Here is an 11,037-nt window from a genome sequence, read left to right as displayed (position 1 = left end):
TAGTACTCTGTGTATGTATATACTGAACAAAAATATAAACACAACATGCAACAATGTCAAAGATTTTATAAAATGCAACAAGAAATCAGTCAATTGAAATAAATTCATCAGACCCTAATCTATGGCTTTCACGATGGCCACTCATGGCTGAGCCCCTGCCCAGCCAATCAGAATGAGTTATTCCTGTACAAAAGGGCTTTATTACAGACATAAATACTTCTGAGTTTCATCAGCTGTCTGGGTGGCTGGTCTCAGACGATCCCACAGGTGAAGAAGCCAGATGTGGAGTTCCTGGGCTGGCGTGGTTACATGTGGTCCGCGATTGTGAGGCTGGTTGGACATACTGCTAAATTCTCCAAAATGACCTTCTCTGGCAACAACTCTGTTGGAAATTTGGGCAGTCAGCATTCCAATTGCACGCTCCCTCAAAACATCTGTGGCATTGTGTTGCCTGACAAACTGCACATTTTATTGGCCTTTTATTGTCCCCAGCACAAGGTGCACTTGTGTAATGATCAGCTTCTTGATATGCCACACCTGTCAGGTGGATGGATTATCTTGGCAAAGGAGAAATGCTCACTAACAGTGATGTAAACATTTTTGTGCGTAAGGAACATTTCTGGGGTCTTTTATTTCAGCTCATGGGACCAACACTTTACATGTTCAGTTTATATGGGTGATACAACCATCCCAGCTCTGCAGATTTTGCTGCGAAGAGAATCATTAGATCACTTGTTTTGGTAATTAGCATGCGTAGCTTGTTTTTGGTCTGAGGTTCCGGAAAGGCTGAAGAATTACAACATTTAGCTGGAGCTAACTCTGCAAATAGCACTGCTGGGTGATTTGAAAAGTCATAATCAATCAATAATATAATACTCTTACCTAAACATTTTCTTTACTTTACAATCTGTAGAAACTATGAGAATAAAAAGGTTCTGGACATTTGAAACATTACATGGCTAATAGAAATCAAAACGGGATGGTGTTCAGAGATAAATGGGAGGGGTGCTGAAGGGAAGAGAACTATGTAAAATAGTGTCTGTAAAAATGTAATATATTTAGCAGAAAATGGCATTGAGGCATCTGTCAATCTAGCTGCAATATTAAAGCTGATCTACCCCCCTAGTCCTGAGGGGTGACTATACGACAAAGCAGGATCAATGAGTTAGCCAGCTAAGGCTGCATTTACACAAGCAGCCCAATTCTGTTCTTTTTTCCCCCACTAATTGGTCTTTTGACCAGTCACATCAGATCGTTCAAAATACCAATTAGTGAAAACAATTTAATGGGGCTCCCTGTAGCAGTAATTATTTCTGGTTGTTTTAGAGTTATCTGGCTAAATCATTGATCCTGCTATGTAGTATACTTCTGGACTAAACCATTTCAGTGATTGAGCATGCTATTAAGTCCAGAAGAAGGCTTGATCTGTGTCTGGGAAAACCCTTTAGCAGACTACCACTACTGCTTTCACCTGATTTACAGTGACTCCAAATGCATGAGGATGGAGAGGAAGTCACATCTTACTGAAGTAGTTGGTATAGGTCCCTCTGCTGTTCCACATATTGCACTGAACACCACTTCAATGCATCACACATCACTAGACTTGAAACGTTACTACATTTTATTGTGTTTGTAGAGCTCTGAGTTAAGCAAGAATGTATACACACAAAGACAACATAGCCATATTTGAATAAGTATTGCAATTCATACAAGCGAGTTGCTGATTTGGCCTTTCCAACCTCTTTACTAAAATTGAAAAGTAGTTTTGCCTCAGTCTTTAAAAATACTCAGTCATGACTCATCTCTTATTGTTAAAAACAGCAGTATTCCACCCAATACCAACCTATGAATATACATCTCTGAGCACTGTACTAATAAGAAAGTGGTGTTGGAAAAATGCTAGATATACTGCGACTATATATAGTTAGCTATTTAATATAGCAGCGAACCTTGAGTGCAACACCCAAGACACCTCCGATGTAGAATGTCAAAAAGACTATCTCCAGTCCGTTTTTACCACCCAAACCCCTTTATTGAGAACATTTAAATTACATACTTAATGTGATACAAGGTTTGTCTTTGTTTTCTATGTATGTATACAGAGGAGCCTCTTAATTGGAGTTGAGGGGTCACGGTACATTCCGTGTCCCCCTCCTAGAGTGTGCGCGTTGCTTGTGGACTGATTTCTGGTTTGGGGACGTCGTGGACAGAACGGTTATGTACACAGCTGTGTGAGCGAAGACGGCAGTTAAAAGTTGATAGCTTTCCCGAAGGAGGCTGCGAGGTTTGCTTCTCTGAAGGCCTCGGACACAGTCTGGAAGAGAGGGATGGACGGAAGAAGAGATTAGATTGACAGGTAGGTGGTGCGGTTCCACAAATGTGGATGTGTGTGCATTTGAATGACATTGTGGCTAGGCCCTATATCAGCCTTAGTCATTGTGGGGCGCGCGGGAATAATATGAAAGAATGTGTTGTGTCTTCCTCAGTCAGTTGAATGCGGCACTTCAGAACCGTGGTTACGTGCATAACCTTACTAGCGGCAGGGACAAACGGCGCAGTAAAACCGTTTCTAGCGATCCTGGCACATCTTCAAATCGTTTTCTTCCCACAAATTTACCTCTAGATTTTGAACGGTTTAATCTATTACAGACTATGACCCCAACCCTAAAAGCTAAGACTGGAACATGTGCATGTTTTCACCTATGATGATACAAGCTGTGCAGAACTCGTTCGAAATGAGAGATGAATCTGCACAGAATAACTGAGGAAACTGAATTGGATTTACCAATCAAACATTCATAAGATTGTTTGATCATCCCTGATGTTTTCCTGAACTTCCCAATACCTTCCTGATGCATTTCAATCACTCCAAAGCATACTTCCTTCAGACTGAAATTTGCCATCTCTTGTGCTGTAACTTATTGAGATCATGGCAATAAGGTCAGATTCTAAAGTCATCACATTTTTTCCCTGATAGGCCTGCCCTCAAGTGTCCTAAAATAGATAATCAAATAGCTTGATGGTCCATCTTAAATATCAATTTAACTGACCAACCAACCCCTGTTCTACGATGGGTATGACGGCGCACCCAGTGATTGTTTTACAAAAGTATCTGCCATTTGAAATACTAGTAACCACCACTTCCATATATCAAATGGCATTGTTGAACTTGCATTATTCTACAACATGACGTATGTATGTATGAATCAGTATTTGATCATGCCCCTGTCGTGTGTGCGTTTAACTCACGGGATGGGCGTGGCAAACTCTGGCGACATCCTCGCAGGACGCTCCGTACTCCATGGCGAGCGTCGCCTCGTTGATAATCTCTCCTGCACCCCTAGACAAGGGTCAAAGGTCACCATAGTTAGCATACAACTTCATACGCTATAGCCCACATTTTCATCTGCTAAGGAGCCCTGAGGTAGCATGACTCACACAGCCCAGGATGTGAGCGCCCAATAACCGGTCCGTCTCCTTGTGGCCGAGGATCTTCACCAGGCCATCAGTGTCTGCATTGGTCTTGGCTCGACTGTTGGCGGCAAACGGGAACTTGCCCACCTTGTATGGGATGCCCTGCGAAGTAGAGTTGAGGTTACTGTTATGCTTTATGGGCACTCTTCTGTGTTGATAGTATATGTGCGATACTTTGGGAGACTTTGGCTCCTTTGGAAAGTCAACAATTTGGGGAGAGTATCGCCACCTTGTGGCTAAGTCTTATACCTGCAGGGATTTCAATATAATACTGAACAAAAATATAAAACGCAACGAGTTACAGTTCATAAGGACATCAGTCAATTTAGTGTATTAAAAAAAAAAAAGTAGGCGTGTGGATCAGAAAACCAGTAAGTATTTGGTGGGATCACCATTTGCCTCACGCAGAGTGACATCTCATTCACATAGAATTGATCAGGCTGTTGATTGTTGCCCCACTCCTCTTCATTGGCTGTGCGAAGTTGCTGGATATTGGCAGGAACTGGAACACGCTGTCATACCCAGAACAGCCCAAACATGCTCAATGGGTGGCATGTCTGGTGGGTATGCAGGCTAAGTAAGAACTGGGACATTTTCAGCTTCCAGGAATTGTGTATAAGTCCTTGCGACATGGGGCCGTGCATTATCAGGCTGAAACATGAGGTGATGGCGGCGGATGAATGTCACGACAATGGGCCTCAGGATCTCGTCATGGTCTTGGCTCAGTACAGTATCTCTTGCCATCAATAAAATGCAATTGTTTTCGCTGGCCATAGGTTATGCCTGTCCATACCATAACCCCACCATGGGGCAATCTGTTCACAACGCTGACGTCAGCAAACCGCTCACCCAGACATACATGTGGTCTGCGGTTGTGAGGCCTGTTGGACGTATTGACAAATTCTCTAAAACAAAGTTGGGAGGCAGGTTATGGTAGAGAAATGAATATTCAATTCTGGCAACAGCTCTGGTGGACATTCGTGCAGTTAGCATGCCAATTGCACAATCCCTCTTAGACATCTTTGGCATCATGTTGTGTGACAAAACTGCACATTTTAGAGTGGCCTTTTATTGTCCCAAGTACAAGGTGCACCTATGTAATGGTCATGCTGATTAATCAGCTTTGTGATATGCCACACGTGTCAGGGAGATGGATTATCTTGGCAAAGGAGAAATTCTCACTAACAGGGATGTAAACTAATTTGTGCACAACATTTGAGAGAAATAAGATTTTGTGCGTACGGAATATTTCTGGGATCTTTAATTTCAGCTCATGAAACATGGGACCAACACTTTACATGTTGCGTTTTATATTTTTGTTCAGTGTATTTTTAATCACAAATCAACATTTTAGCAGCTGAAATCCAAACAAAAGCATTGATCCAGTGATTATATTATATATATATATATATAAAAGCCATGTCCGCTACTTAATTTGGTCAAAACTATGGGTGTTTGTTTGGGGAGATGTGTGTATCACCTCCTCTTTGAGCTGCTCCTCCGTCTTTCCCACCCATGCCACCTCGGGGTGTGTGTAGACAACAGAGGGGACACAGTTGTAGTCGATGTGCACGCCGCCCCCAGCCATGCCCTCCACGCAGATGATGCCCTCGTCCTCCGCCTTGTGTGCCAGCATGGGCCCGGCAATCACATCACCAATGGCATAGATACTACAGAGGGAGATGGAATAAATGGGAAGGAAAGATTGAGTTATCACATTTAGTGCCTTTTGAAAGAGACCTTGGTGAGAGGCGGTTGGAATATAGGTGTGTATTGAAAAAGCAGGTGTTGAATATAACAGAGGGGTGTGGTAGTTTAGGTCTACCTGGGTACTTTGGTCTGGAAGCGGTTGTTGACGGGTATGCGTCCCCTGTTGTCCAGCTCCAGGCCCACGTTCTCCAGGCCCAGGTTCCTGGTGAAGGGCCGTCTGCCGATGCACACCAGCAGCACGTCACACGTCAGAGTCTCGTTCTTCCCGCCGGCAGCCGCCTCCACACTGGAGGCAAGAACACACGGTAACGTTTGGGCTAGGTCATACCTACTGATTTTTAACTAGACATTCATTCTTAGTGATTTTGTTCATTCACAGCTAGAGCCACCCTATACACACACACACACACACACACACACACACACACACACACACACACACACACACACACACACACACACACACACACACACACACCCGGGGGATGGAACTCACGCCACATCGATCTTGCCGTCAGGCCTCTTGATGGCGCCCATGACCTTGGTGCCCAGCTTGAACTTAATACCCTGCTTCTGCAGGATGCGCTGGAAGTTCTTGGAGATCTCCATGTCGATGCCCATGCCGCCCACGTGGCCCAGGAACTCGACCGCTGTCACATTGGAGCCCAGACGCTGCCACACTGACCCCTGGAGAACGAGAGGCCAAACAGGATGTTAGACTGGACCCTAGGAATCCCCCAAGAGTTGGAATCCTCATACTGCCACTTACTCTTTACAGACCATGCTGTAAATCGTGACTCTTTACAGACCATGCTGTAAATCGTGACTCTTTACAGACCATGCTGTAAATCGTGTGTATGTGTGCGTGTCGTCCCTCACCAGCTCCACCCCGATGACTCCGGCGCCGATGACGATGAGTTGCTCAGGGACCTTCCTCAGATCCAGGGCTCCCGTGGAGGACACCACAGTGTCCTCATCAACCTGACAGCACAGGGGTTAGGAGAGTTAGGACTCGGCTTTGACACATGTCAACTAACATCTGGTCATCTGCTACAAACTAGTACTGTAGTACAGTAACGTACCTCAATCCCGGGGAAGGGCGTGACCTCGGAGCCAGTGGCTATGAGGATATTATTGCTGTTGATGACCTGCTCGCTGCCGTCCTCGGCCGTGGCCGTCACCTGGTTCTTGCCTGTAATCCTCCCATAGCCATTCACGTGCGTCACCTGAGGGGAAACCGCCACATTATATCATTAAAGTCAGGGTCAAGTTCATAACAAACTCTGGAACAAAGAATCCAAGGGGAAGCATCAAAACAGCTTGCACTGGTATCAAACTTCGTGATGGATTCAAATTACAAGGGAGTTCATGAAAAAGACCCAAGTCCATTGACAATGTAATGTCCATAGATGGTCACCTCCATATAAAGAAGATATCAGCAGCCTGTTTTGACTGTTTCAAGCTTATAATCCTGCTGAGGTGAAATCTCACTAACTTACCCATATTTACAGATGCTGTCTTGATTAGTTGCCTAGATTAGTTGCCATTTATCCATAAAGTGAGCCAAATGTGTAATTTGAGTGAACTTGGCCGCCGCTCGGCTCCAGGCCTTGCTCACATTGTTCTCCAGAGCCTGGGGAAGTTCATATTGTAAAAATAGGTGAGTGGAGCGCTGATTGGCTGTGAGAAGACACGATTTTTCAAAAACAACCACCCCTTCCATCCCTCTTCAGAAGCGCAAAATATCCAGAATGTAGCTAATTTACGGTGCTAGCATAATATATGTTTTGATGGCTATTTATTTTTTGGTTGAAATGAGACTACCCCACATGGGCACCATTGAAAATAATTGCCTTTCGGTTAAGAATCGCTGCCTCTGAACGTGCCTATTCCAATTGATGGGAGGGGGAAACGGCTTGGATACCCTCCACCTTCTTTTAGCGTCTTTCTGACAAGAACTTTCACAGGCTTATATATAGAAGGTGAGATGAAAGCCTGGCAGAGGCTAGAGTGAACTAGGCATCCCTCTCCCAATGTAGGGAGGAACTATATAGTTGAGACCTCACCTTGTTCTGTTTGAATAAATGTGCAATGCCTCCTGTCAGTGCTTTGACCGCCCCGCTCTTCTGTGACATCATCTTCTCCAGGTTCAATGTAATCCCTGAGACTGGCACAGAGAGAGAGCGAGAGAGACAGAGAGAGCAAGAGTCTCAAGTAAATGTTTGTTACTGGAATCCCCAAAGACTTGACTGGAGCGAAAGCCTGTCCACACCCTTCAGCTCTCTAGGGCCAGGCTGCTGGTGACCACTGCTCTAGCTGATGTGGACTCTTACTTTCAATGCCCCTGCTTTCGAAGTCTTTGCCATGGGCCTGGTGGTACAGATAGGAGTTGTTCAGCAGGGCCTATACAAGGTGACAAGGGAGACAGACATGTGACATTATTCAACAACTCGCAAAGACAAAGTTGCACAGTCAGAGTGTTGCGCAATAAGACCTAGCAAAAGTTCTATGAACCCCTCATTCCCAATGTTTACCTTTGAGGGGATACAGCCGACATTCAAACAAGTCCCGCCTAGGGTGGGATTCTTTTCCACACACACCGTCTGTGGTAGAAAACAAAGTTGGTGAACAATGACGACAAGATGGGCATCACTAATAATAAAAAGGTTAAGCCTTATTTACACCTTCCGCTGTGTCCGCTTGAACAAAAAGATGCAATATCACAACGTCCGCCTGACGGCACCTCTGCACATACTCCGAAATCTCCCTATTCCAGGGAGGTGCGCAGAGCCCTGTGCGGACGGGAGCAAACATTCGATTGCTGCGGAAATTATATACACTGAGGCCTAATTTTACCTTGAAACCAAGCTGCGCTGCTTTGATTGCAGCAACATATCCACCAGGACCAGAGCCCACCACTGTGACGTCAGCATCAACTGTAGGAGTGCAAAGAACATGTTTATCAGAAGAGGCAACAAGTTGTAGAGGAACATGTTGTATTCACCTTGTGTACATGTTGGGATTCAGTTTGATAAGAGCAGCACCTCGGATTAGCTAATTGAACGTTGGAGTGAAACGTTGACTTACTCTGTGCTTTGTCAGCGTATGTTCGGACGGAGAGAACAGTTGCACCCTGAAGCCTATTCGGGAGTTGGTGGCTCCGCTGTATGTGTTAGGAGGGGACACAAATTGGGACAGTGAGCAGACAGATTTTGACTTTAATGTCAGCTTGCGTTGTATATGGTTCTGCTGTGATGTTGTTGTAGTTGTCATCCATGTCAAGAAGTCAGTTAATGTTTCGTTTTTTTATTCAGCACTCTAGAACGCAAGACAAAAATCCTGTAAAGGCCAATGCAATCTGAACAGGATTGCAAGTATTACAGTGAGTGAGTGTATGTGATGATTATAAGGTCGTAGAAAGTTGAACTAGTTACAATACTAGCTACATTTGTTAACTACTGTTAGTTATCAAGTACTGGTGAAAATAAAATAATGATCTTACTTACATACACTGTTGGCTAACAACAGTGTTATATGATTCATCAAATTGCTTTACAAATCAAAGTTGAGTGCTTGGGAGTTTGACAGTCAATGATGTATCATTGGTAGCAGTCCTCAAACAGGGCTGGATGTCATTTTCGTCATTCGCAAGAGGATGCTTGTTGACTGTGGTAGCTAGCTAGCTAATTTAGCTTACTTTGAGATGGATTATTTTGTAATGACATTAACGTTCGCCAATGTATCTTATAAACAATTTCAGCCTAACCAGCAATAATGTTGCACAAGACACGCACCAAACAAGGCTAGCTTGGGAGGGCATATAATATAGGAAGAGCCAACTAACATTAGTTAGCTAGCTAACTGTATACTCGCTAACGCTAGGCTAGCTAGCTGCTAGTATATAGCTGGAGAGTTTAACCAGCATAGCTACTCTAGGTGGCTAGCAAGGCCTGTAATTCATAAATCGCGTTGAAAGACAGCCGAGATAACTCTCCAACGTATGTCACATTAACTCATATTTGTTCCAGACAACTTGAACAACTAATTGACATAGAATTGTTTTTCCTTACCGTTGCCAGAGTGCGATATACTTGATTCCAGCTCTGCATTTTGTATGTGTCCCTTACAGGCTGCGTAACCTACAGCAGGCGGATCATCCAAGGACTCACGAAATTGCGCTTGCGCAGTAACAATCCAAGAAAGACAAATACTGTCTGTCGCCTCCCTATGATGTAAAAAATCTTTGCTGTCATAGTACATTTAATCTGATCCAAACAGGTGTTCTAGAAATCAATAACAAAATAAGGTTATTTGCGTCTAAAACATGAATATAACTCACCCATGACTGCGTGGCTCACGCACGCCTCCAACTCAATCATCAAGTTTGCAGACGACACAACAGTAGTAGACCTGATTACCAACAATGACGAGACAACCTACAGGGAAGAGGTGAGGGCCCTGGGAAAGTGATGCCAGGGAAATAACCTCTCACTCAACGTCAACAAAACAAAGTAGCTGATCGTGGACTTCAGGAAACAGCAGAGGGAGCATGCCCCTATCCACATCGACGTTACCGCAGTAAAGGTGGAAATCCTCCAGTTCCTCGGTGTACACATCACTGACGATCTGAAATGGTTCACCCACACAGACCATGTGGTGAAGAAGGCGCAACAGCGAGACAGCTTCTACCACCAGGCCATCAGACTGTTCACTGTGTTACCATCTGTCAAGCGGTATCGGCTCTTGGACCAACAGGCTCCGAGACAGCTTCTACCACCAGGCCATCAGACTGCTGAAAAGCTAAACCTAGCTGTCTCCCTGCACAGATCTGCACCTTACAGACTATTTGCACCGAAGAGAATATTATGCACATTATAAATTATTTGCTCTGACTTCACACACACAAGCATAAAACACATGTTTTCCCATCTCAAGAGGTTTAAAAAAAAACATATTAGGTTCCAAATGAAGTAACTGGGTTGAAGAATTATTCTTAAATCACCCATTAATCCCATTGTGACAGGGAGAATGGAAGCTTGTGTGCAACAGGGAGTGGCAATTGAATGCAAGCTTCCCAAAAAATAATGAACTTGTTAAAATATTTCTAGCCTGTCTATCTATGCGTAACAGGGTTGACGTGTTATGCTCGACCCGCTCAGTTTTCCAACACAAAACACCAGAAAATGGCCAAAAAGAGCAGAACCAGCTCACCTGTTTCTTTTGAGAAAAAATATGTAAAAAGGAATAGTTTCACCATATTAAAAGGAGAGTTCAGTTCACGTGACAGGGTTGACCTAAAAATGAGGGACAGAAGTAAATGAATCACTAATCACATGAAGTAAACAAGTCAAGCGTAAATATGTCTTCCCCAATGAATGAGGCAAACATCCCCCTTGGGCCTATTAGGATACTGTGTGTGAATAACAAATTTCAGTTAAATTACTATAGCTCCAGCCTTGGGCCAATCACTCTAATTTTGTAAATACCGGATCTCTATGGCTAGACGCGTCATTCACCCAAGTTTCATCAAAATCGACCCGGTGCTGTCTGAGATATCAAGTGTTGCTAACATACAAACGTATTGATGGACAGAGACATCCACAGTCCCCTCCCCAACTTCCTCGCGGGGGACAATAATAATCTTCAGAAATGACGGTGATGGTGAAATTTGGAGAAATGTTGGGATTAAGTGAGTTAAAATCTTCCTAGAAGTGACACAGGGTTGACAGAGGGACATGTGAAAATGCTGACTTTTTGCACTTTAGCAAGCCTTTATTCATATTAAAAAGATTTATTTAATTCTCCATGTGGTCTATATTAAAGGGCACTTAATTTATTATGACAGGCTTTTAA

At 44.0% G+C, this 11,037-nt stretch overlaps 1 protein-coding gene across 1 annotated transcript; it reads right to left on the bottom strand.

Moving 5' to 3' along the window:
• Positions 1-1,598: 1,598 nt before the first annotated feature.
• Positions 1,599-9,409, bottom strand: LOC106561021 (dihydrolipoyl dehydrogenase, mitochondrial). Its single transcript, XM_045688114.1, has 14 exons — positions 9,255-9,409; positions 8,272-8,347; positions 8,041-8,120; positions 7,719-7,787; positions 7,518-7,587; positions 7,251-7,351; positions 6,267-6,410; positions 6,064-6,165; positions 5,681-5,871; positions 5,300-5,470; positions 4,955-5,144; positions 3,439-3,576; positions 3,250-3,339; positions 1,599-2,314 (listed from the first exon to the last, which is right to left on the bottom strand). The coding sequence occupies exons 1-14, from the start codon at positions 9,291-9,293 to the stop codon at positions 2,249-2,251; spliced, it is 1,527 nt and encodes a 508-aa protein (XP_045544070.1). The 5' UTR covers positions 9,294-9,409; the 3' UTR covers positions 1,599-2,248.
• Between the last annotated feature and the right edge of the window lie 1,628 nt (positions 9,410-11,037).

This window comes from Salmo salar, chromosome ssa10 (assembly GCF_905237065.1).
Source record: "Salmo salar chromosome ssa10, Ssal_v3.1, whole genome shotgun sequence".
Taxonomy (NCBI): Eukaryota; Metazoa; Chordata; class Actinopteri; order Salmoniformes; family Salmonidae; genus Salmo; species Salmo salar.
Note: the sequence above shows the minus strand (reverse complement) of the source record. Positions and strands in the feature narration are given on the sequence as shown.

Coding starts and splice junctions, on each gene's coding strand:
- LOC106561021 (XM_045688114.1), bottom strand. CDS start 9,293: ATGCAGAGCTGGAATCAAGTATATCGCACTCTGGCAACG. Junction 5,872..6,063: donor GAGTCATCGGGGTGGAGCTG/GTGAGGGACGAC, acceptor CTCGTTCTCCAG/GGGTCAGTGTGGCAGCGTCT. Junction 3,340..3,438: donor GCGCTCACATCCTGGGCTGT/GTGAGTCATGCT, acceptor CCCTTGTCTAGG/GGTGCAGGAGAGATTATCAA.